Here is a 25204-nt window from a genome sequence, read left to right on the forward strand (position 1 = left end):
CAGAAAAGTTGATCGTTGAGAAAGTCGATGGTCCTTCAATATGACCATCACGTGCACGGGCCAATTAATGCCTCTTTAGCGCTTGGAAAGGGAGACTCGCGGCGCGAGACGAAAAGCGACTCCGCGTCGCTTAACCAGGAGATTAAATCACTCACTGGCCGACTCCTTCCTGCGATACCTGGTATATTTGGCAGTTCATTTTTGGTCCCACCTTGTCAGGATGCAGAACGACTGGTAACCTGCGCTGCTCGTTTGCGAACTCAGGGGAATCGCATCCGAAACTCAAACATGGGAACTCTGCGAAATGTAGCTCTGATCGTTCTGGCGATATCCTTTGCGACGTTTGTCGCTCTTTTTGGGCGACTCCCTGCTTTAAAGTAGGTTATCCATGGCCATTCATCAATTAGTCGATACGGAATCTTACACGCTTCTGTAGGAAGACGCCAGTCGGTTTCCTCTACAAAATCATCTGGGTTTATCTTCCCAGTGGGATTGCCTATGTGGATTCTTCTTTACTGGGCGGCCGATTCTTGCGATTCTGGCGTAGGTCTGGCAGGTACTTACTACGAGAGAATCATCCATTGGTCTTGGTCAGCGAATTCGGCTCAACATAGCTGTACCAATCGAAAGTTCTGCTGACATAAAGAAAACAGATATTCTTTATTGCCCTACTGTCAGGATCGGAGTGTATGTTTGTCCCAAAGGCGTGGCCGAAACTTACCATAGCGCATCGGCTGTGTGTAATGATAGCCATCACACTGCCATATCTTAGCTTGTATGCCTGCGTCGTAACAAAATCGTTCGTCACAAAAGAGAATCTCGACAGGGAAATGACGCACTATCCTTACGATCGAGTTCTGTTTCATCCAGGGCATCTATGTCGGACCTGTCACCTTCCCAAGCCACCTCGAAGCAAACACTGCAGGATCTGCAATGCGTGTATCTCCAGACATGATCACCACTGCATATGGTTAACTAACTGCGTCGGCCGACACAACTACCATTACTTCATGTCACTTTTGGTATCAACATCAGTTCTCTTATTGTACGGCGTGTACTTGGGTTACACCCTTTTGGATGGAACTCTACAAGAAATCATGCCACCGATCACAGGATCCACGGGGCACTGGAGCAAGAACGTTAGTTGGTCAGCGTTCTTCAATATATGGGGATCGGTTATATTGGAGGACATTCGCATCGGTGCTATATTCCTCCTGGCGCTGATGACGGCGCCTCTCGCTGTTGGATTTTTCTTATACCATCTCTATCTGATCTGGGCCGGAATGACAACGAACGAGAACGCGAAGTGGGGATACTGGAGAGACGATATAGAAGATGGCTTTGTTTTCAAGGCCAAAAGAAGTGAGATCTATGGGGAACCTGGACCGGAAAATGAGTCTCCTGCGCCCCGTACATCCTGGCCTGCGCACAGTGATCAGCTGTTGGCTATCACGGATGGTGAATCACCGAAAGCGGGATACATGCTATCCTCACGATCGAATTCAGTCATTCAACCGGATGACCAGAATGCACCCGTCGATCCTAGGTGGGTTCGAATAAGCAGCCTTGCTGAGGTGGAAAATATCTATGACTTGGGATTCTGGGGAAATCTGCAGGATGTATTGAAGCTCTTGTGACATCAGACATCTTGTATATATGTTTCTGATCTAAATACTATTTCCACATATAGCAGACATTCTTTTACAATCGCAGACGACGAGACCATAGAAACACGATAGTAGGTATTCTCATAAGCTGTAGCTAGCGGTCCCGTCCAATCACAACACCCCAAAGCTTCCCGTCGGAGCGGAAAAAAATCCAGGAAGAGCAGGACCCCTCGACTCCACTGATCGGCCTTTTCATAGAATCGTTTACGCCTCTCCACTAACGCTTCAACAACTGCGCCTCCTGCGACACTGCTTGTGAACGCCCTGCAGGACACGGTCAGAATGGCGGACCAGGCTACTGTGGAAGCAAAGCCAAAATGTACACCGGCTGAGCTAATGCTCAAGGTCATCTTGGCCGGTACTTTGAGCCACTATGAGACCCGTGGAATGATTGACGACAAGCGGCTAGAGCACATGCTCTCGGCGGGAAAGCAAATTCTGTACAAGAGTCACCAAGAGAGCGATGTTAGGTACGCACTTCTTCTCGTGACCCTACAATTCTAAGATCTTAGACTGACATATCTTTCTTCAAGACAAAATCTTGGCTTGTCGCCTGACATATGGCAGGGTCTTACCGATGTGTTGACAAAAGCCATTCCTGTCCTCGAGTCACAATCTTTCGCATGGAAGAGTCCACCGTCGGCAAATTACGACCACTCCTCTTCGAACCTCATAGCATACAATTACTTTTCCCTAGTCAAGGACATAGAACGACTAAATGATCTATGCACTATCGCGCGCAACCTTCTTGCCACTACAAAGAAAGCCCAAAATTTAGCGGCGGAGAAAGGATTTGATCAACGGATATTGTCACTTATAGACACATGTGTCAGGGTAACGGCGCGAGGTTTCGATGGAGAGACAAATGCGAGGAATGAAGAACGATGGCAGAAGGTGGTCAACCTCTACAAGCGGCTGCTGATCACATGCTTGCAGTTCTTGCACAATTTTATCATGCATAATGAGCAGCGTAAGATGGTTCTATGGCTCGATCTTTTCGGCTATCATTCGACGGGCGATTCCAAGATCATAATGCCCAAGGAACCTCTCGATCCGACAACAAGCCCTCCTAAGGGAGTCGCACCTGTCGTCAGAACAGGTGAAAGAATCGTCAATCCTCCAATTAGGGCTCTTTACGATCAGACCGCGGAAGACCTGTTGCTGGAGACCATCTCCAATTTTCCGCGAGAGCCAGCGACCATCAAGGAGGAAGCTGCCATGTTGCTTCTCGCAAACATCAAGGATCATATGGAGAAGTTACTAGGACGAGATCTGATGGAGATCCAGGAAATGGGCAAGGACCCCGAACAAGTCAAGGAAATCAGAGCTGCTCTTACTGCTATACTTGGCGCGAAGGTCGATGGGTGGTCGGATCTCAAAGAAAGGGCCCAAGATTTACCTCCTGCACTACCTGAAGACGAAGAGCCTCGGAAGAAGCCCATTATCAGCATCGATCGCAGTTCTACAGCAGGTTTTCCACGCACATGCTGGAGTGATCTCCCAGATCTAGATGAGTTCGGTGCTCTTGCAGCAGGCGACGCTGCGGTGATGGAAGAGGATACTAGCATGCCACGTTCAGCCCAGTCTGCCGCAGAGACCCTTCAGGAAGCGAAGGATGAGCTTATGGCACGCTTGCAAGAGACATCGCCTATTGTAGAAGGGGATCAGCACTACGATGGAACGGACGGTGGCCACCCAGAAGACGACTCGCGCAGCTTGGACGCTATGGGAGAGGGAAGCATGGAGGAAGAGGAGGAGGAAGACGAAGACGATGACGATGACTACAGGGGCCGTCCTGGCGATCAGCAGCGTGGCCTGCTGACGGATATTCCCTTGGTGCTTGGCCCTGCTGAAATCGAAGCACTCCCCATGATCATTCAAGCCGGTATAGTCGACAGCTTTGGCCTCAAGGGTGGTGAAAGAACTGGTGGTAGGAACATGCAAGCTGTCAGGTGTCATATACTCCTGACACAGGAGACTGGTCGAAATCTCCTTCGAGAGCTTCTGATCTTCATCGCTGCCTGGGACCTTCCAGATGATGAGTTCTACTTTAAGATGATGGTTCAGATCATGGATGCCGTGCTGAAGAACGGCTTAATGTCTCACGCGTATTCCGACTTTGGCCAGCCCAAAGACATCATTTCTCCGGCTCAAGCTGTTGTCATCAAGATCCTCACGCATATCTTCAGGGCCAGGTACTCTCCCGCTTCCGTTACTGGATCAGCGCAGTCGAGCACTGTTAAAAGTCCAGTGCCCCTGACACGAGTCGACGTCCTCACAGTGCGCTACATATTCACTATTTTCCGGGGGAACATCATCCCAGAAACTTGCGCACTCATCTATCTCCAAGGCCAGATCCGCGCTGGCCGTGCCTTGCCCGAGGACTTCCCTCTCAATCTATGGGATATGGAAAGAGTTTACGAGGGCGTTTATCAATTCCTGGAATTCTTCGCCGTCCTTACTGAAAACAACGACTGGAAGAATCTGTTGGTCAAGTGGGAAATCGTCTATGACCTTGTAACTTTGATCAAGGAGTTGGAAGCCAGTATCCCCAAGGGCAGCCTTACGTCTCTATCTGCTGCCGCCAACGCTGCCGCCGCTGCTCGCAATAATGCTGCTAGAGATTCCGAGCAGACAGCATCATCTCCCGGCCCTGTGGCTGTAGAACGCCCCTATGACCCTACCGATTCGGACCCTATAGACACGGGCGCCGCCAGTGCAGGCTCTGGTGCCGAGTCACCACCCATCACCGAGGATCCGTCCGAATTCGAGTGGAGAAATCTCAAGAAGCTGGTCGTCTTGGTGCTTTCATCATTGGTGTGGAAGTGCCCTGAGGTTCAGAATCAGATTCGCAAGCATGGCGGTGTCGAGACGATTCTTTCCTGCACAGCTTTTGATGCTCATAACCCTTACATCAAGGAACATGCAGTCATGTGCCTGAAGTTCCTCCTGGAAGGCAACCGTGAGAATCAGAAGCTGGTTGAGGAGCTGGAAGCTCGGGAAGTTGCCAAGGATGAGAATGGCGTGCTGGAGAGGAGTGGATTGGAGGCCGTGATTGATCAGACTGGCAAGCTGGCTCTCAAACCCAAGGATAGGGTTGTTGAGTCTGACACGAAATGATCCCAACGCTCAAAAGATAATGACCCAAAAGTTTTCATGTCTGATTTCAAGGCGGGTATCATCGTCACGTGTGCATGACATAGATGTGTATAGAGTATGAAATGAATCAATCAGAGAGAAGACGAGACAAGATGTCATGGAAACCGTTAAATAAACTCATTTCACAACCCCCTCATCCCCTAGGTTCGATAACTATAACCACTACTCGACCAACGCCATGTCGCCTGATGCAAAACGAACACCATGTTATGCAGTGCTCAGAGAGACCTCCCCAATCATATCTCCTTTATAATCGACACGCCGCCCATTCTAACCATACATCCCGTCCAAATCATCCTCATCCTCCTCAGCCGCCAGCTTCTCTGCCAGTTTTCTCCGCTCTGCCTCGCGCTCGCGCTCCTTCTTGCCAAAATCTGTCCGGTCCAGAGGACAAGAACCGCGCAGACGCAGCCATGGCCGTATACATTCGAGGTCGAAGAGATGCGTAGGATGGCAGGGCAAGCGGACGACGAGCGGGTAAGGGTCATCAAGGAAGGGATTATTACAAATCGGACAGGTCTGCGACGAAGTGAGGGATTTTCGAGGGATGCGATCGAGATCTAGACAAATCAATAATATATAAAGTTAGTTAAATAAATTCACCCACAGTGTACCTATCGAAGCAGAAAAGAAAAAGGAAATCACACGCGCACGTACCATCGCAAAACTGCTCACTCACGCCCTCAACTTCCTTGGGTGGCATTTCTGCCCCCTGTAGCAACGCCTGAATCATCTGCGTCAATAGTCCGTTGCCATCCTCCTGTCCCTCTCCTGCGGCTGGGTTGCCGTGATCACCAATCTCGTGCTCCCGTCTCATGACATCGAACGCCTCTGCCAGCGTGCGAAAGGCGGCGCTCACATCTCCGGGAACTGGGACGGCATGCTGTCTCGTCCGTGACTCTGCTGGATTGGGGGTTATTTCATTTAGAGTCGCGAAGAAGGTGGAGAGATCGGGACGGCGGGGTCGGGAGGTAGGTTGCGACGAGATGTCGGTGGTATTGTGCTCGACTGTGATTCTGGGTTAGTGATTCTGCTATTGTTCTATGGCGTAGATAATCAATTAGAGAGTGTAAAAGGATTGGAAAATCCATACTTTCATATGTAGCCATCTTGCGGCTGGATCTTGCCTGCTTGGAAAACGCGATGCGATACGCGGGGTACGGACTGTGCCCCTCTCCCTGAAGAAGCAACCCTGGCACAGAGTAGGATATAGAGAATCGCGAAAATGGAAGAAAGCTGGCTTGTCCTCGTCTTGATCAAGAGTTGCAACTTAAGGTGGACGCGGGCAATGTTCTAGGGAAAAGAAAGACTACTGTATCGATAAGCCGTTGCGGAGGCAGAAATATGGATGCGCGTTGCACTGGTTCTGGGCAAGCTTTCGGGGAGGTTCCACTCGGGCAAGATAGTTAATGCGACTGGACAGTCGAGATTATTATTCTTCTATTTGCTACTCTATTTAATTAGAAACCGGACAGTAACAATGTCGGAATATATTCGACATTGCAAGTTATTGCAGAATCGCTCTCTGTATCTTCTGGTGAGAAACTTGAGATGGGTTCTGTGTCACAACCAGAACATTGTCGGACCCGAATATATAAAGTAATCCCTGTAACTATCTGGCTGCTTTTCTACTGAGAAGGGCAAGGTGCTACTACACTTATGATGCTAGGTGTTACCTCCAGATAATTAGTCCCTTTTGCTTTAAATAGATTGACTCCCTGGACTACTACCAGAAGCGCAAAGTACGGTAGATGGTGGTGCCGCAGAAGGATCGAGGTGTGCCGCACCCACTGTCGCAGGATCATCAAATTTACCAAATCAGTCCCGACAGAGCAGGAAGCACAGTTAACTAGGTACAGTAAGTGACTCTTCCAAGTCGCCGACAGTCTACGTACTCCAGGGGACCACAAATAAGAAAAAAAGAATTATTTCAACCAGACAAGCGAATTTTTATCAATGGAAGCTGACGTACCATACTAGATTACCGTATGCAACTACCAATTGGAGAAGATTGTCGTGGTTTCCGGGGCGTCGCAGCGGGTCGAGGATCTTTCTTTGGCAACACGGGTGGTGGCTCAGGGCGATCGACGCATCCTGGCTGAGACAAACAAGGGACCAGCCATCAGACATCTCCACGACAGCGCCTCTCTTTCTCGCTCGTTTCTCTGGTTATTATTTATCCTTTTAGTATTTCTTTTTCTTTTTCTGATTCCCTGCCCAGGTTGGTTTTTCCAATTAACTTGCTTGCATTATCGTTCCACCTCTCAGCAGGCTGGCCTTCTGTTGCATCCCAAACGCAATCTATCTACATCAAACACGCCGCGCGGTCAATTCCCAGAACCAGTTCGAACCAGGCTCAACGATTCGAGCTGTCTTTTCAACGCAAGCATAGAGTGAGGAGCAAAGAACATCTGCAAAGATGGGGTTGAGATCAAGGTCGACGTTCTATCCGAAAGCGCCATTTCATGTCATCCGCTTCTGCAGCGTGGTATCTACATTGATCGTAGGCGGAATCATGGGCTTCTTTATCTACCACCTGCACCAAGATGGCTTCAGACTACCATGGGCGTTCCTTGTGGTGAGTATCGCGTCCCTTATGCTGGACATGCAATTACTTGTGAACAAAATGAAGTTGCGAATAGTAGCTAACACCTCATACTTCCAGATCACGATAACGACCGTTCTCACACTCATCAATTTCGTGTTCACCTCTTGCATCCACTGCTGCAGTGGCGTACCGCCTCTCTGGTCTCTTTTCTTTAACTTTGTTCTGTTCATGCTGTGGACTAGCTCCCTCGGGCTGCTTGGTTGGAGCATGTCCGGTACGCTCATGACCACCTGTGACACCTCCAATTGGGGTACCGAGACTGGGATCATGGTCTGCCGCGTCTACAAAGTCTTGTTCACCTTCACGGTGACTGCCTTCGTTGCGCAGCTGTCGGCAGTCGTTCTTGACATCGTCGCTCGTCGCCGCCAGCACGATCGGGACAGATACGACCCCATGGTCTCCGACACTGCTCTGGCAGATGTCAAGGTTGACAAGCGCATCAGTAGTGCCTCAAGTACCAACACCAACGATCCATCCACGGATGCGTACAATGCCTTCGGCACCAATCGACCTAAGCCCCAGCCGCAGTACCAGGGTCGGACGCAGCAGCCCACTTATGCTGCTTCCCTTGAACAGTACCACGCAGGGGAGGCACAGGACTACTACGAGCATGTTTCCACGCGTGGTGAAGCGACACAGCCCAATGCGTACTACGGAAACTACAACCCATACGGAGGCTACGCAGGCTACACGCAACCGCCGGAGCAGACACGGTATGATCCGGGGATGTACCGATAAAGGATAAACGCCACGCGTGCATCCTGTCCTTTTTTCTTTCCAAGCACCATCGTTCTTGTGTCATTTCCGTCTCATTTTGTTTGAATTTATGAACCTGCGCTGGTCGACAATTTACGACGATATGACCCTCCTTTTGGTTTATTTTGTCGGTTCCTGGTCGGACCTCTGCCTTTCCCGTTAGGGGGGTGTAAAAAGAAGTGGATATTACGGCGTTGGATTTGGCGAATTTCAACGGAAGATAGTACTGTTATATAGTACACAGAAAGGTGGAGATATCGGCATCTAGTCGGCGTTGTTGGGAGGAACATTTGCCTCTAATCCTTTTTTTTTTGGGCGGTCTCAAGGCACCGTTTTCAGATAGCCTAGCACTAGATAGTGGAATGGAGATCGAAAATTGAATGAAGTCAATGATCACCCAAATATTCGTTGAGATCTTATCCATAATAACGATAAAGTACATTGGGATTTCCCCGTCCATTGTGTTCTTAGATATTAAGATTTTGATCTGAGATAATATTCCATTTTTTTGAATTTGTAAATCCGTACTTAGCATCACGAGAGAGATTTAAGCTACTAGGTAGGGCACTGATCTAGATTAAATTGCGAGAAGATGACGGTGGGATATAATAACGCTAAATATGCGATAAAATCACATGATGACCTCATTGGCAACGTCCTATACAGTTCGATGTTAGTATATCTCAAAAGGGGGTTGGGTTAGGTGGAAAAGAAGAAGAGGTTAGGTATAGCGAGTACGTACCCTCTTCAGCTCCTTGTATGGCAAGCAGACGCAATTCTGGACGCGCACTTCGTCGCCTACAGCGCACTCCTTGCCCAGGATAGTGATGCTCTGGACCTTGACGCCGTTCTTGATGATGCTGGTTGAGTGGCTTCCGACGGGAGTTGGGGTGCCCTCGACACGAGCCCATGCGCCTACACGACTGCTCCAGCCGATGATGGAGTACAGGACGCAGGCGTCGTGCTTGATCTCGGCATCCTCGAGAACGATAGACTCCTTGATACGGGCACCGGCACCGACGACGGCACGGGGTCCAATGGAGACGTTGGGGCCGAGCTTGGCGGTTGGGTCGACGGTGGCTGTGGGGTGGATGAAGACAGGCGGCAGGATGTTGGCGGATGGAGGAGTGAGCTCTTCAGACTGTGCCTGGAAGGCCTTCTGGAGGTAAAGAGCATTGGCTGGCACAGCGGAGCCGGCCGTCTTGATCTGTCGCCAGAAGTCCCTCGTCTCGTGAACAAAGAAGCGGTTGCTGTCTGCGAGATCGGAGAGGATGTCCTGCTCTAGACGCAGGACCTCACTCTTCTCACCCTCCTCCTCCTCGGCCATGAACGACGAGGAGAGGTTCTCTGATGAAGGGTAGGAGACGAAGCGGGGCCGCGTTGTACGCCTCTTGATAGCACTGCGGATCGAAGGGAAGATGCACTCTGTCGCGAACAGGTAAACACCGCAATTGATCAGGTTGGAGATGTGCGATTCCGGCTTCTCGACGTAGTGCAGAACGCGCTTTGTGTGGGAGTCGGAGACAATGCAGCCAAAGTTGGTTGCAGCATCGTTGCTGACTCTCGTGCCCAGAATGACAGCCTCCGCATCCTTCTCCTCAAACAGCTTCAGCATATCCAACAGCGGGAACGAACAGCAGACATCTGCATTCAATACGAAGAAGCGTTCCGGCTTGCCTTTCAAGATGGCATCGCGGAAGTGGTAGAGACCGCCAGCGGTTCCCAGCGCGGTGTATTCTCGCAGATATTGGATCTTCAACTGAGGGAACTCCTTGGAAGAGTCCTTGATGAAATCACGGAAGACGGTCTCGTCATAGTAACCGATCAAAATAACTTCCCGGAGTCCAGGGACCTTCGCAACAGCCTTGAGGCAATGGTAGATGATGGGGTGGCCGGCGACCTCGAATAGGGGCTATAGACACCATGCTCTGGTGTAAGTAATGTGTGCCTCATGAGCGCGGGGGTAAAACAGCGGGGTACTGTACCTTTGGTACATCTAGCGAGAGCGGTCTGAAACGAGTTCCTCTGGAGGGTCCTCCGACCTAGAATACAATTGCATTAGCCCGTTGTTCAGCGCGGAGAGAAGCAAGAACGCATACTAGGACCACGGCCTTGGTGGAGGCCATGTTGCTGTTATGCTCCCGAATCGGCACCTGGAGCATGGAGGCGGTATTGCGGAGTGCGCGCGGGATGAGATGGACGAGGGGTATTTATGAGGTAGCAGGCACAGCCTCAAGAAACGAAATTCCGGCTGTGCAGACTGGAATGGAGGAATGTTTGTTTTATTATTTGTGTAGAACGCTGGCAGATCGAGGTGGCCACGAAGCCGTTCCAGATCAGCTTAAGCGTCGAGCTGCCCGCAACGGGACCCATCATCCATGGCTCGATCCTCCTTTGCCAGGAATGCTCCGCGGTCGCTTAACCTTACTGACGCCGCAGCGGTGAACGTCTATTTGGCTCTCTTGTTCATGTCTACAATAATAGGGTTGAAAGATCGGTATATGTGCTTCTAGAACATCAGATTGGTAATGTTGAATTCGTTAACCAAGTATTACTCTGGTGGACTTCGGTGCTTGTCTTCATGGCCTCTTACTCATGAACTGGCCGCAAACAGATCGCAGACTACAAGTATCTGGAAGAAAATGGGCATAACGAAGAACTCTTCTTGATATTTGAGCAGGGCAAGCATACTATACTCACCTCGAGAGTCAAGAAATAACGCAAGTGAGATAATGGATATCATCTCGCCCACTACCCTTCACATATGCCCAGCTATCCTTACGCAGGCGCAGTCTTCAGCAACATGCAAATCTGAAAGATTGTAAACTAATGACACCTCGATTCTACTTTTGGAAGCACTCACCTGAGGATTCAATGTCTGATTGGTCTACATCTTCACGGTCTGCAGCGAAGGGACCTGCGTGGTGCTGTTAGTCCAGCAGGAATATGCCGCCAGAGTTGTATGTCCCTCACCACATTTGGCGGGCTCCAGCACAAAGTGTTGGTTGCAGTCCGTAAAGCTTCACGGATCACCACAAACAGTCCATTCTAACAGGAGAAACAATGTAATTCGAAAATTTCACCCTCGACTTATAAATGAACTTTCACTTCTCTACTCACCTTTCGTTTTTCTTTGTCTCTTCCTTCTCAATACCCAACCACCCCAAAACACCATCCTCTTCAGAGGCTCATCCCTAACTCACTCACTCCCCTTCAGTTCTCCTGATCTCCAGACAGTCCCTCGTTTCTCATATGCTCTAGATATTATTTGTCTAACTAATCAGAAACTTGAATTCGTCGTGCTTGCCACTGATATCACTGTTTCAGTTTGTTGTATTCTATCAAGGACATTTGTGGTTGTCGAGTGCGGAGATTACTCGAGTCTCTCCTGAGACCCTACCACATTTCTTCTTAGCTTTCTTGTTTTCTATCTTGCTTTCTGTCATCATCTCTCATCTTGAAGGGAGTGCATCTCGTCATGTCGCCTGCAGAAAGTCCCGGAACCCCAGGGGTGAAATTATCTCCATCATGTAAGTGGCCACAACACTTCGGTTGTTTCTTCTATTCATCGTAAAATGCTAATTGTAGCAGTTACGATGCCCAATACTTGGTCGAGCAGCGAAACTACGGCTACTCAGAGAAATGGCGCGGATGTCACTGACTCCATCGCGCTCATATCTCAGGATATGAGGCCTCTGGTCCAGAAGATACAGGACCTTCGTCATCTGGGGATCGAAGACAACAAGATCGCTCTGCCTAAGATCTGTGTTGTCGGCGACCAGAGCACGGGAAAGAGCTCTCTCATCGAAGGGATGAGTGAGATCAAAGTACCAAGAAGTGCTGGCACCTGTACTCGTTGCCCTATGGAGATTAATCTCTCTGAAAGTGAACCGGACAAACTGTGGCAATGCCGGGTCATTCTCTCGCGGAAGTATGCGTACACACCCTCTGGAAAGTACATGAATGTGCCGACCAGGTCTCTGGGTCCATGGACGGAAAAGATACAAGAGGATGAAGTGTTCCATGTTCTGAGTGACAAATCTCTCCTTCAGAGAGCTATCAAGCTCGCGCAACTTGCGATCCTGAATCCTGGACGCCCGTCTTCAGATTTCCAACCCGAAGGAGACCTCGACGATGGGACCGGGAGCGAGGTGAAGTTTTCTCCTAATCTCGTACGTCTCGATATATCAGCACCTGGATTTCCGAATCTTTCGTTCTACGATCTCCCCGGCGTGATCAATCAAGCGGAATTCGATGAAGAGAGTTACTTGGTCACGCTTGTCGAGAATCTCGTCAAAGAGTACATCTCGCAGGACAACTGCATTGTCCTCCTCACTTTACCAATGACAGACGATGCGATGAATTCGAGCGCTGCTAGAATCGTGCGACACATCCCAGGCGCTAAATCTAGAACCCTAGGTGTTCTTACAAAACCTGATCGCGTCCAGAGCGGCGAGTCGCTTGATCAGTGGATGGAAATTCTAGAAGGCAAAAAGTTCGAGCTCGGACACGGCTATTACGTCGTGAGAAACAATCCAGATGCCAGTGTCGAGCACTCCCAGGCCCGCGACGAAGAGGCTCTGTTCTTCAATAATCACCCGTGGTCTACTGTCTTGGCCCCATATAGTGAGCGGTTCGGAGTCAGAAGACTGCAAACAGCCTTGTCTGGTCTTCTTTTGGAGCAAATCCAGGGATGCTTACCGCAGGTCATTCAGCAGATCGATGAGAAGGCGGAAAGAATTGATGCTGAACTTGAGATGCTGCCCGACCCGCCTTCTGAAAATCTACCATATGTCCTATGCGGCAAGTTGAATCTTCTGAAAGAACGAATTCGTCACCATATCGATGGCGGATCCTCGAATTATCCTATGCAGAAGATCTGGGGCCAACTTGCCCAGGACTTTAAGGAAGCAATCACAGTCACGCGCCCAGCTGCTACGCTTATCAGCGAGAACGAGTCTTTCAAGACCCAGCCATCATTTGAAGATGACTCTGAATGTGAAATGGTCTCTATTCGTGCATCAGTCAATCCTCAAGGGAAGCGCAAGACTCCAGGGGGCTCTAGACCGGTCGATAATAGAGGAAATCCGCGTGCTAAAACGACCAACTACACAACGTCGCATTTTGAGTATTTCAGTGGTAGGTCGCAAAACAAGAAATGCTCGTCCACCGTTAGGCTAATGTCGTTGCAGGTCCTGCGAAAAACTTTACGTGGGAAGAGATTCGTGAGATCAATCGTGACTCCTATCCAACTGGTATCCCTGGCCAGACCGATCCGAAAGCAATTGAGATGATGAACCGCATCAGTGTACAGCACTGGGATAAACCCATGAATGTGTTCCTCGTTGTCTCGCATAAACTTGTGAGGGACACCTTGATGGAGCAAGTGAAGCATGTCTTTGCGCAGTATCAGCAGACCGCGTTGCCCAAAGTGCTCGAGCGTATCATTCTTATTTACTTGAATGGTCTGAAGGAGGAACATTTGCGTCACGCCCAGGAGATCTATAACATCGAGAGACACAAGCCATTCACGATGGCCACTTCTGCTTTGACCCAGGCGACTAAGGAAGTTCTCGAGTACTTCGTTGCTCGCCGGCGGGAAGCCAGAGCTAGGCTGTACCTGCGTCTTTTCCACGGAAATGCGGTTGATGACCAGAAGCGAAACGTGGAGATCCGGAAGTTAATCAGCAACGAGTCTGAGATGGGACCGGATGAGTTTGCCCAGGAAGTCAAAATGATGGCCGTAAGTGAAATCTTTATCTCTCCAAAGAGGTCCGATAGTCATCTGAGAACATATATATATAGAGCGTCAGAGGATACTACGACATCGCCAGTTCTCGTTTTGTCGATTCTATTTGTCAAAGTGTGCATACAAAGCTGTTCTTTAAGTGCCGTGAGGAACTTGTCTCGGTTATCGAAAATGAGCTGTCAATCTTTGACGGTAATGGTATGTACATCCTACATCTTCCTCGCCTGTTTGGGAGCCGTCAATAGCTAATATGAGAGGATATACTAGCTATGGAACGCTGCATGGAACTCATGGCAGAGGATCCAGTGCACCAACGCCGTCGTCAATACCTGGTCAGGGAGAGAGAAAAGTTGACCAAGGCTCAAGAGTGGCTTGCTTCAGCTAAGAAGGAGGGAGGTGATGCCGATCTCTTCGGACGTTCTGTTTCAATCGGGTATGATAGGATCATAAAGACCGACAGCCATGCCTAGATTTGCGCCTTGTACTGGATAATATGGATGCACAGTCGGTATGGATAACTGTTGATTATTGTCTCGTTGGTGAATGATGATCATGGATGGTTGAGAAACAGCTGTTGTTGGCTTTCCTCGTGTCCGGCCAATGTGATGGGACCCTGTTAGGTACGCAGCTCACATGTTCAGGCTGTAGATTAGTTGGGAGGTCATTTTATTGCTTTGAAAAAGCCGGTGTCGCCGGCGCACATGGCACAACAATGGAATGGAGAGTTCATAAACCATGATATACTACCTAGGTATATACAGTCGCTACGGGCGTTTTCCAGGCGAAGATAATAGCCTGTAGCGGGGCAGTCTGCCCCTCATTTGCTACCCTATACCCTAAGCCCTAACTCAAGCACAGTATGGACGTTGTAGGCGTTCGACGCTGGACGCGTAGCAAGTAAGATTCCTGCATCAACCTGTAGACAGAGCTATGTTATAGATACATGTAGAATTGGTCGATTATTTGGATAGAAGTGCTGTTTCCGTGCCGGGGACGGAAGCGTTGTCCTAGACATTTTTTTCGCCGCAGTCGGGCATACTGCAGAGTGGTTCTGCGGTCCGCCCAAAAACTTCGGACAGAACCTCCCCCGCTCACGCTTTTCACCACTCCCCCACGTCTCCGATACGACTGTTCTGGTTTCTGTTGCGACGCCCAGAGCGGACTCTAATTCATCATGGCGGATTCCGGAGTTAAGGAGGCTGAGGCCTCCATGGCCAACCTCCTCCTCGACGAGGTCACCGGCGAAAAGGTCTCCAAGACCGAACTGAAGAGACGCCAGAAGCTCAGAGAGAAGGAGGCCAAGAAGAAGGAGAAGGAAGCTGCTGCCCCTCCCAAGGCTGAGAAGAAGATTTCTGAGGAGGAGGCGGAGAGCAATCTCTCCCCCAACGTAAGACTTGAACTACCCCGCATCGTGATTGTATCGTCTTGCGCGCAGAAAGGCTCACGTGTATGGACAATGATAGCAATACTTCGAGATTCGAAGCCAGAAGATCAACAAGCTCCGAGAGACCAAGAACCCCGACCCTTACCCGCACAAGTTCCAGGTCACCGTAGACCTGCGACAGTACCTCAAGGACTACGAGGGCCTCGCCAAGGGTGAACAGAAGCCTGATGTGGAAGTGCGCATCGCTGGAAGAATCTACACCAAGCGTGCCCAGGGTAACAAGTTGATTTTCTACGATGTCCGCGCGGAGGGTGTCAAGGTGCAGGTCGTCTGCCAGGCCCAGAACGCCCAGGGCGACTTCGAGGCCCAGCACGAGCACTTGAGAAGAGGAGATATCATCGGTATCGCCGGTTTCCCCGGACGAAGCAACCCGAAGAACAGACCTGATGGAGAGCTCTCTATCTTCGCTCGGGAGGTTGTCCTCCTGGCACCCTGCTTGCACGCTATTCCCTCGGAGCACTACGGTCTGCGTGACCAGGAGCAGCGATACCGCCAGCGTTATCTGGACCTGATCATGAACGACAAGTCGCGTAATGTCTTCGTTACCCGATCCAAGATGATCACCTATATTCGTAACTTCTTCGATAGCCGTGACTTCATCGAAGTCGAGACGCCCATGATGAACGCCATTGCTGGTGGTGCCACGGCCAAGCCTTTCATTACTCACCACAACGAGCTCGACATGAACCTGTTTATGCGTGTTGCGCCTGAATTGTACCTCAAGATGCTGATTGTCGGTGGTCTGGAGCGTGTCTATGAGTTGGGTCGTCAATTCCGGAATGAGGGCATTGACCTCACTCACAACCCTGAGTTCACTACTTGCGAGTTCTACTGGGCCTACGCTGATGTCTACGATGTCATGAACCTCACCGAGGAGCTTGTTTCTGGCCTGGTGAAGCACATCACTGGTGGCTACGAGACCACTTTCCACACCCAGAGTGGTGAGGTGTACAACGTCAACTGGAAGGCTCCCTGGAGACGCGTCGAGATGATTCCGGCTCTCGAGGAGGCCACTGGCGAGAAGTTCCCTCCGGGTGATCAGCTGCACACTGAGGAGACGAATGAGTTCCTCAAGAGGATCCTGAAGAAGACCGGGGTCGACTGCCCGCCTCCTCTCACCAATGCCAGAATGCTCGACAAGCTTGTCGGCGAGTTCATCGAGGAGACCTGCGTCAACCCGACTTTCATCACCGGCCACCCCCAGATGATGTCTCCTCTGGCCAAGTACCACCGCGAGCACCGCGGTCTGTGCGAGCGTTTTGAGGCCTTCGTCTGCAAGAAGGAGATCGTCAACGCCTACACTGAGTTGAACGACCCATTCGACCAGCGTCTTCGTTTCGAGGAGCAGGCCAAGCAGAAGGCCGCGGGTGATGACGAGGCCCAGCTGATCGATGAGAACTTCTGTACCAGCTTGGAATACGGTCTGCCCCCAACCGGAGGCTGGGGTATGGGTATTGACCGTCTGGTCATGTTCCTGACGGATAACTACACTATCAAGGAGGTTCTTGCGTTCCCCTTCATGAAGGAGGACAAGACTGCAAAGGAGGGCGAGAAGCTGGCCGCTGAAGTTGTTGGTGTTGAGCCCAAGCCTGAGGAAGGCATCCGTGAGTCATCTCGAGCCCATTCACATTGACCTCTCGAACTAACAATATTCCACCAGCCCACAAATAAGCAATGAACGAAAAAACAGATCTTGATGCTCCCTGATATTCACGATCATGTTGTATGGATTATGATTTTTTTAAAGGGGGGTATGGCATGCGTAAATACCTAAAAAAGAATAACACAGTATATCTGGGTACGAAAGGACTTTTTTCTCATTTTTCATTAGAATTGAAATCGAGATTGACTTGACATAAATCTACCTCCAATTTATATACTAAACCATTGTACCAAAATAAATCAGAATCATTTTCGTTGAAACGAACAGAAATCTATACGGCAATTCAAATTCGTCCCAAGTTACATCATTAGAACTTGCTACTATGTAGAGAACACAGCAAGTAAGCTTACAGGACATGTATATGACTGACCTGCGAAATGAAAAACTGATGACCAAGTCTTGGCTCCCAAGTAATTGTTTCCCCATACCCTATAACGCTGATACCATAACTCCCAGCGCATCATAACAGTCTGTCTTCCATAACTACCTAACGTATCACTTATGGTACTATATGAAGCAACAAAGCCTTGTTCTACACAAAGCGTACCAAAGAATAGCAATGCCCATTCATTCCATTCTAGCCAAGAATGCGAAATAAGCTCTCATTTCCGAGAAAACACTAAAACAGAACAAAGTTCTACAACAAAGCCCTGGATACTCCAGATATAGTATACCACAAAGCAATAACCAGCACCCTTCTTTCCCATTGTTGAACAACTTCAACAATAATTGATAATTATATCTTCCCTCTCTGAAAAAAGAGCCTTTGTACTACATACAACTAACTAATCCGCACAATGAATCCCCATACATCCATGACAAAGTCTTTAAGGAATGACAAAGTAGGTAAACAAGTGACATGACCCTCAAAGAAAGTGAATGATCACAGCCCCAAATCCGAATATCTATGGGTAAGAAACAAAGATGTATTATTGACTGGGCGCGTTTTCGAGGGAATGAACCGCATCAGTTGAGTCAGAGACTTGGGGTATAAGATGGAGCGAGTTGGTTTTTCGAGGAGTGTGCTACTCGATATCATTTTTTCATATGGAAATACAAGACGATCGATTCAAGTCAGAAGAGGGTTGGTTATGTTCTGATCTCTATCTCTATCTCTGGTCCTCATTTTTGATCTTCTTGTTTGACTATTTGTTTTTTCTGAATCTTGTGAGAAGGAGAAGTACTGATACGGTTTCGAGATCGTGGATTGGTTTTGGGGTGTTTACTTGTTGAGATCTATATCTATTATAGACGGGTATCCTGAAGACAGATCTGCTATTCACAAAGGTGACTAACTGTGAAAAGGAGAAGTGGGATATTGGTGTTTTTCAGATATATCATCATCGAAACTAGCCAAGATGTCTGAAAGACGTGGCGGAAGGCAACTCCAAGGAGGAGGAAGATCAAATGCCCCTGGACAACGAGGGGGCTCCCAATACCCTTATCCTAACACGCATTCCCTGGTAAGCAGGGTTAGTGCTCAGCATCGTGCGGCTGGTCGTGCAGCTAGTCGTGGCCGTGGCCAGACACAGATACAGGCACAACCACAAGGACATGGACAAGCGCTGCCTCAAGTGCAGCACACTCAAAGAGGCGCAGGATTTCCCAGACAACAGACCAACACCTCATTGACCACCACTGCTCCCCCGGCGTTCCCGGCCACTCCTCTCCCAAACCCCACGACGACCCAGCGAGTCAACCCTCTTACTCTCCGTCCTCCTACTACTACACCCCAAACTCAGAGAAACCTACCAGCAGCTCCCCATACAAGGTTTGTAACGGTAACGATCCATACAGCCAAGTGTGATATCTGCAATCGTCACAACACTTCGATTCTTCGCCGTTGCGCCACTTGCGGATGGCAGATCTGCACTCCCTGCTGGGATGCACGCGGAGGTGATGGGAGGCACGGAACTCGTCGTCCCTTCCGGGGAGATGTCTTCAACTCCCCGGACCAGAATCAGCAGCCATCTGAAGGAGCTAGCTATGATAACGGCCAGCGCGGAGATACTCCAGCTGTTACTGCTCAGGCGGAAGCGGATGAAGAGGTAGAAACCCTTCAAGCTGCCCTCATTTTGGAGGGAATGCAATTTGCCCGCGTACTGAGACCTCGCCAGCGTCGCAATTATCAGGAGCCACAGCTGGCTGTGCCCTCTCCTATTCAGGAGGAGACGGAGGCAGAAAACGAGTATGCTACCAGGGGAGACGCAGATGAGACAGAGTCAGAAGCCTCACAAGGGCCGGGAAACGTCGTTGAGCCTAATACACCGGCGGCGCCTGCCAGTACGCCTTCACGTCAGCTGCAGGGTCCCCGGTCAGCTGGCGAACTAGGGCTTTGGTACCTAGCTGAAGCGGCGACTGAAGTTCTCGAAAGAAGCAGTGCTGAAGCCACTGACGATATAGAGATGCAGGATGCACCGCCGACCCCAACCCCGAGAGGACGCCACACGGCCCGGAGCACGCGTGGGCGTGGGCGTGGTCGTTCAAGGGCTACCGCGCGCCTTAGACGAGGAGACAACAGTGGTGCCAAAGGGGCCCAAGGACACAAGAGGCGACGAGATGATCAGGACAGAGGGGGCCCTAGCGGGGCAGCAGGATCTGCGCCTCTTGTTTGATAGAGTTTCCGGTTGGACTGGTATCAGGCTGTGTTGTTCAAGCGGCGCTTTCGTTTTGCAATCGTCGCTTCTTTTTGTCTCGCATCATGGTATATACCTTTGCTTCCCCCCCCCCCCCCCCCCCCCCCCCCCCCTTTTTTTTTTTTTTTTTTTTTTCTCTGCTCAAAAGATTTGTCTGCCATCTCACAGGTGTGGATTTGTTTGCTTTTTAGCTGAAGATATGTGAAGCATTAGTTCATCTCCAGATCAAATTCTATTTCCTGTTCAGTTTGCTCACCCTGCTGGAACGAATTCTGTAGAACGTAGCACCAAGCTTCAGATGCTTTGAAAAAATAGTTTGGCACATAGAGACAGCAGGAACACATCACTTCATGTTGAGGACCTGAGTTGAAGATCTATTATACATGTTTCGAAGAGTGTATCGTCGCTTCCGACACTTCATAAGGCCAAGAAAAAGCAAAAGAGGAGATTGTACAAGGGTGGACATAGAGGTGTCACCAAGGGGAATGCCTCCAATACGAGGAACAAATCGTGTATTAATACATTCAAGAAAGACGGCTCATGACTTGTTTGCAGCGTTTATAGCCGATCTCGACAGCTGCTGGTTTCTAGCCTTGGCCGCCATCTGTAGAAGTCGAGCAGTCCTTGACGGATGCCAAATGCGGCTGCCCAGGACCAATACCCAGCTGAGAAGGAACAAACTACCAGCCTGGTGTGCTGAAGCAAGATGCGTAGGTACGAGATAGAGCAGCGTCGAGATTCCAAGAGTGACCTGCATGACAGCAAAGGCAACAACTCCGTGGACACCCTTTCTGGCTGCTGGAGGAAGAACTCGTTTCATAGCTGGCGTCTTGGAATAGGCCCAGAGCGCCATAACAGCAGAAAAGGTGGTCATTGCGAGGATACGGTGATCAAGCTGGACAAGCGACGGGTTCTCGAGCATGTTTCTCCACCACAGGTCGGACCTGTCAGAGAGACGCGAATAGTGCTCATCAAACAACTCGGACTTCGGAGGAGTGATGCCATTGCCCATCCAAGGGAACTCGTTGTAGATGAGACCAGCATCCAGACCAGCAACAAGAGCACCAGACATGGCAGTTGTGAAGACGAGAAGAGCCAGTCCAGCAACCGATTTGCGGAAAACGCCAAGCTTCGGGTCGCGGAGAGCATTGAGAGTATCAATTCCAGCTTGCGGGTCCTTCAATAGCCTGTGAGACCTCAGAATAGCAAGACCGTTCCAAAGCATCGCGACGTAGCAGGTAAATGCAGCGGCAAGGTGAGCAGTCAGACGGTATTGGCTGACTCTGGGATGACTGCCTGGCGCGAAGAGGTCATCTTTCAAACCAGATTTCACCATCCACCATCCAATGAAGCCCTGAAAACCGATCAAACCAGCAATTCCGGCCAGGCGCAGAGCCATTGGCTTGGAAACCTTTTTCTTTGCCACAAAGTATGCAGCCGGGAGCACAAAAGACAGACCGACGAATCTGCCCCAGAGACGGTGTATCCATTCCATGTAGTAAATCGACTTGAACTCGTCCAGTGTCATGTGCGGGTTCAGAAGCTTGAACTCAGGTGACGAACGGTATTTGCTAAACTCTGATTCCCAATCTTCAGCGTTCATAGGAGGTAGTGATCCGGTAACGGGGCGCCATTCTGTGATACTCAGTCTACAAGGTTGTCAGTTTTTGGCCAGGGCAGGCACTTTCTAGAGCGGACATACCCTGATTCCGTAAGTCTGGTCAATCCACCAAACACGACAATTCCGAATACGCTAACGGCACTTCCTAAGAGCCAATATGCCACACTCTTCGAGCTTACGTCCGGGAAGCTCGATGTAGCCTTGGAAGAAGTACTTTGCTCTACCGTGGCGGCTACCGTAGACAGTCGCTTGGGCCTCAGTGACGATGCGAAGATATTGGTCTTCTTTACAGGGAGGATCGAATTGACCCTGCTGCTATTGGAGAGCGGAAGAGATGTGAAAAAGCGTGCGCGGAAAGGGTTCGTCGCATTGCGTTGGTTCTGTAAGCATTGTCGACAGGTGAAGAAGTCCTTCGCAACGCGGGGAGCAAGGCTCCTGAACATAGGGACAGGCGTCCTAAAAGACGCCATTGCGACGACAACCGGACACTCCCTAGAGTCTCCCTTGGACGAAACTGACCGCCAATTCAAGGAGAGTTGAATCGCAACTTCAAGGGAATCTCAATCGGATGCTTTTCTGTCGGCGTTCGGAATGCGGGAATGCCCGAGCGCTGCAGGCCAATCGGCACGCTTTGATTTCCGCTATGCCCGAGTGTGGTCCGACGTCTCTTGGTTTGGATGTAAATAGTAATAATACCTCCATACAACGAAGATGTCGAAGACAGCTAGCAATCTTGAACTGATCGCCGATTCAATAATATGCATAGAGATACAAATAATTATCGTAGTTTTCTCGTGATCGCACTGAGGACAATCATAAATTAGGTAAACAAGCACTTTTCGGAACATCTCGTCCTATTCCTGGACAATTCCTTTCACATAGTCGACATCTTCCCATGTAGCATGCCATATGCTATAGATCTCCATGAATGGGAGCACTGATCCTGGTAGCAATTCATCTGGCTTAACCTGTAGTGCATGGTCCCTACTCTTCAAGCTCCCGATTACCCTGCATAATCTTCCAGCTGAGCCTTGGCCTGCTGCATCATCGTTGAAATCGTTTGCGGAGTCGGCATGAACAAGCTGGATTGGAGGGACATTAATACCACGCCTCCATTGTCTACCACATGGTCCAAGGAAACGTCTGCCATCCTCATCATACAGTGGGTTGCCTTCCCAGCATTCCCATACACCCGACAGATAAGGTGGTTGGAATGGAAAGAACAAGTCTGCGAATTTGAAAAATTGCTTATTCCTTATGCGATAGGATTCGGTAACAAATGCATAGAGCTCAATAAGCATAAATGCTGTAGAGGGAATACTGGCCGACATATTGGCTTTCTGGCTCCTCTTTTCCATGAGCTCATTTGTGGAACGTGGACATAAAGGGGAAGAGGAGGGCCGCGTAAAATGCACCTTTAGTGCCTCCCCGATTCGAAAACATGTGCGAAGAATTGTATGAGCAGAAGTCAGGCCTTGTATCGGAGAGCCGATGGGGACAGGACAAGGAAACGGTGGGCGAAGAAAAGGCTGTCGCAGCTCCCTGACCTCATCTTGAGGACCGGGAAAGGGTCCCAATTTCGCATTTGATACAGGAGAACCGTTGCATTTCCCAGGAAACTGGAAGGGCTGTTTGTACTTTGGGAGCGGGCCATGCCGGATGAGGTCTACTCTATCAGTTTCGCCAGCGGGTTTATTTTCCGTCATTGAGTCATCTTGAGACGCCATCGGTCCATTTGAATCATTATTTGAATAGAAAGTAGTGTTTCCTTCCGAGATAGTGTCATGTTTGATTTCACTTGACTCATACTGTCCATATTTGGGAGGACATCCAGCCTGGTAGTCTTGCAAGTGTCCTACTTAAATCGAAGACTGGGATTAGAATGATGACCATAGGCCTCTAAATCATTGTGGAACTCACCAAATGTAGGGGCATCTTGAAATTGATCGTCAAAGATGGCCGCATCAGCATACTGGGAACAGTTATCGTCATATGTGACTTCCCCCGAGCCTTCAGCACTTATTAGCTGAGATGGAGTAATGTCGGCATCCAAGGAAAGTTCGTCTGAGTCGTCTGTGAAGTATTCTTTGAGCTCCATGTAGACCATCTCTGCTGATTCATGAAGCTTGAGTTCATGCTCGACTTCATCTGTCGCGCCCATAACCGGGGCAGCGTCTGTTGTGAGTTCCCCAGGACAAAAGTTGTAGGCTTCGGTCTGACCATGGATAGCCTCCAGAAAATCAGCGTCTTCGATATCGGAACTGAAATGATCTGAATCATTTGCTTCGGTTTCCATATCCCCTTGCTTCGCTGCAGAGAAACAATGACTGGAAATCGTGTTCTCGAGGTTGCCATTGCTATCAGTATAGGTGCACTGCTTGTATTCATACGCAGAGTTTGTGTATGGAATATCTTGTTCAAATATCGGAATATCCAGCCTTTGTTTATTGTCTTTTGTATCTGTTAGAGTGAAAGCAACCGTTATCGTTTTCCTGTCCAAGCGGCCTACCTAAGGGAGAGCGGGGAGAGCACCAGTCGTGCTCCTGCTCTTGGAAGTTGATGCCACTGCTGGAATAACATGTTTCTGGCGGGTACCTATGTTGTACTATATCTTCACCTCCTGTGAGAGGCTCATCTCCATAGTAGCTCAAAAAGCCCGATTTCTGGAGTGAAGCATCAGAAACCAAACCGCCATCATCAGCTTCATGAAGCGGTGGTATTTTATGAAAATATTCAGTTTCCGTATTGTTGTTTAAACTTTCATCACCTAATTGATGCGAGAAACCTGCCTTGTCTCCTGGAAGCGCAGAAAGAATAACTGACTGCTGGCAAGCTGCGCGTTTCCCAGAATTCGTTCTGTATCTCTTCATGCTTGATGGACTTCGCTGAGCGGGCAATAGGAGAGTCAATGCCTATCACTTGAGAGGTTTTCGGGGTGAACTGCCTTTCGAGCTGAGGACTAGTTAAGGTGCGCTGTGAAGGGAAGAGGCATGATTGGGACCGCCAACCGGCCGCCGGGCTCACATCCCATAAGTATTGCCGCATCGCTGTAACTTCCACCTCGAAAACAGCCACTTCAGTTTCAGGTAGAATCAGCAGTTATATAGCTTAGCTAATATGGGAGTAACCGCTACTAGAATGCACACTTTCCTACGAGTTTCATACTCGAGAACTAATGTCTTTAGACGAATGTCGGACACCCGCGAAAGCCTGTGGGAGCAAAAAGATGAGCAGAGCTGGTCGAGGCTCTACGGAGGTTCCCCAGATAAGTACATTACAACATTCCTATTGGATCAATGTGCTAATACAGAAATAGCGGAAATAGAATCTCTTCATAGCGCGACACGAATGGTGTACAGTACATTGAGAAAAGGCTCGCTCCCGGCATAGGAGAGTTTAGTCAATTATTACTCGTTCATGCTCTACAGCAGCGTAGAGAAGGCGAGAAGGAGCAGGAAGAGAAGTCGCCTCCTATTTCATTAACCCTTTATCTGGCTGGGCGCCAACCGCCAAAAGGCAATCTCGGGACTCCCCTCGTTCACGAAGCACCCAGGCTCCCTGGCCATCCTATATACGCAAAATAGAGAAACAGCGCCTGCGACTGTCTAGATATTCTTCACTGGACAGCAACCGAAACGATCGCCAGAGCAGCTGGTTCAGTTTTACATCTATATCTAGCGCAGGTTGTGCTCTTGATAACTGTATTCGAACTCCGAGAATTATCCAAAGCCTTAATCCAGGCCACAAATTTCTGAAGTGGGCTTGCTGTTCGCATTCCATGAGATCTGACGACGGAGGTATACGTTTCTCCATGTCGTGATAGTAGCTAGTCATATTGCTGGTGAGAGCCTTCCGGGAAGATCTTGCGAACGCGTAAATCCTACTTCTCTATTACATGACT

General features: G+C 49.6%; 9 protein-coding genes across 9 annotated transcripts; 5 read left to right on the forward strand and 4 right to left on the reverse strand.

Annotated features, from left to right (window-relative positions):
- Positions 1 to 288: 288 nt before the first annotated feature.
- Positions 289 to 4787, forward strand: C8Q69DRAFT_400511 (hypothetical protein; the record flags this gene model as incomplete). Its single annotated transcript, XM_028627888.1, has 6 exons — positions 289 to 377; positions 437 to 590; positions 654 to 687; positions 727 to 1619; positions 1866 to 2137; positions 2201 to 4787. 6 exons carry the CDS (start codon positions 289 to 291, stop codon positions 4785 to 4787), a joined length of 4029 nt encoding a protein of 1342 aa, XP_028486415.1.
- Positions 4788 to 4941: 154 nt separating this feature from the next.
- On the reverse strand, positions 4942 to 6027 carry C8Q69DRAFT_204626 (hypothetical protein). Its single transcript, XM_028626117.1, has 3 exons — positions 5920 to 6027; positions 5484 to 5834; positions 4942 to 5386 (listed from the first exon to the last, which is right to left on the reverse strand). The coding sequence occupies exons 1-3, from the start codon at positions 5933 to 5935 to the stop codon at positions 5097 to 5099; spliced, it is 657 nt and encodes a 218-aa protein (XP_028486416.1). The 5' UTR covers positions 5936 to 6027; the 3' UTR covers positions 4942 to 5096.
- An 847-nt stretch (positions 6028 to 6874) lies between these two features.
- Positions 6875 to 8583, forward strand: C8Q69DRAFT_415279 (hypothetical protein). Its single transcript, XM_028628343.1, has 2 exons — positions 6875 to 7404; positions 7492 to 8583. The coding sequence occupies exons 1-2, from the start codon at positions 7246 to 7248 to the stop codon at positions 8170 to 8172; spliced, it is 840 nt and encodes a 279-aa protein (XP_028486417.1). The 5' UTR covers positions 6875 to 7245; the 3' UTR covers positions 8173 to 8583.
- On the reverse strand, positions 8584 to 10589 carry C8Q69DRAFT_461158 (nucleotide-diphospho-sugar transferase). The gene is made up of 4 exons (XM_028630223.1): positions 10290 to 10589; positions 10176 to 10232; positions 8933 to 10102; positions 8584 to 8848 (listed from the first exon to the last, which is right to left on the reverse strand). The coding sequence occupies exons 1-4, from the start codon at positions 10350 to 10352 to the stop codon at positions 8822 to 8824; spliced, it is 1317 nt and encodes a 438-aa protein (XP_028486418.1). The 5' UTR covers positions 10353 to 10589; the 3' UTR covers positions 8584 to 8821.
- Positions 10590 to 11196: 607 nt separating this feature from the next.
- Positions 11197 to 14681, forward strand: C8Q69DRAFT_204742 (Dynamin family protein). The gene is made up of 5 exons (XM_028626118.1): positions 11197 to 11720; positions 11782 to 13329; positions 13383 to 13933; positions 13996 to 14137; positions 14207 to 14681. Exons 1-5 carry the CDS (start codon positions 11669 to 11671, stop codon positions 14407 to 14409), a joined length of 2496 nt encoding a protein of 831 aa, XP_028486419.1. The 5' UTR covers positions 11197 to 11668; the 3' UTR covers positions 14410 to 14681.
- A 1-nt stretch (position 14682) lies between these two features.
- On the forward strand, positions 14683 to 17139 carry C8Q69DRAFT_204743 (lysyl-tRNA synthetase). The gene is made up of 2 exons (XM_028626119.1): positions 14683 to 15326; positions 15403 to 17139. Exons 1-2 carry the CDS (start codon positions 15114 to 15116, stop codon positions 17014 to 17016), a joined length of 1827 nt encoding a protein of 608 aa, XP_028486420.1. The 5' UTR covers positions 14683 to 15113; the 3' UTR covers positions 17017 to 17139.
- Positions 17140 to 18181: 1042 nt separating this feature from the next.
- C8Q69DRAFT_461167 (hypothetical protein) lies at positions 18182 to 19768 on the forward strand. Its single transcript, XM_028630224.1, has 2 exons — positions 18182 to 19323; positions 19389 to 19768. The coding sequence occupies exons 1-2, from the start codon at positions 18405 to 18407 to the stop codon at positions 19394 to 19396; spliced, it is 927 nt and encodes a 308-aa protein (XP_028486421.1). The 5' UTR covers positions 18182 to 18404; the 3' UTR covers positions 19397 to 19768.
- Positions 19769 to 19817: 49 nt separating this feature from the next.
- C8Q69DRAFT_415290 (cytochrome C oxidase assembly protein cox15) lies at positions 19818 to 21845 on the reverse strand. The gene is made up of 2 exons (XM_028628344.1): positions 21385 to 21845; positions 19818 to 21331 (listed from the first exon to the last, which is right to left on the reverse strand). The coding sequence occupies exons 1-2, from the start codon at positions 21771 to 21773 to the stop codon at positions 20221 to 20223; spliced, it is 1500 nt and encodes a 499-aa protein (XP_028486422.1). The 5' UTR covers positions 21774 to 21845; the 3' UTR covers positions 19818 to 20220.
- A 244-nt stretch (positions 21846 to 22089) lies between these two features.
- C8Q69DRAFT_204775 (hypothetical protein) lies at positions 22090 to 23832 on the reverse strand. Its single transcript, XM_028626120.1, has 2 exons — positions 23224 to 23832; positions 22090 to 23158 (listed from the first exon to the last, which is right to left on the reverse strand). The coding sequence occupies exons 1-2, from the start codon at positions 23597 to 23599 to the stop codon at positions 22158 to 22160; spliced, it is 1377 nt and encodes a 458-aa protein (XP_028486423.1). The 5' UTR covers positions 23600 to 23832; the 3' UTR covers positions 22090 to 22157.
- Positions 23833 to 25204: the final 1372 nt, after the last annotated feature.

Source organism: Paecilomyces variotii, assembly GCF_004022145.1.
Source record: "Paecilomyces variotii strain CBS 101075 chromosome Unknown C8Q69scaffold_3, whole genome shotgun sequence".
In the NCBI taxonomy this organism is placed as follows: Eukaryota; Fungi; Ascomycota; class Eurotiomycetes; order Eurotiales; family Thermoascaceae; genus Paecilomyces; species Paecilomyces variotii.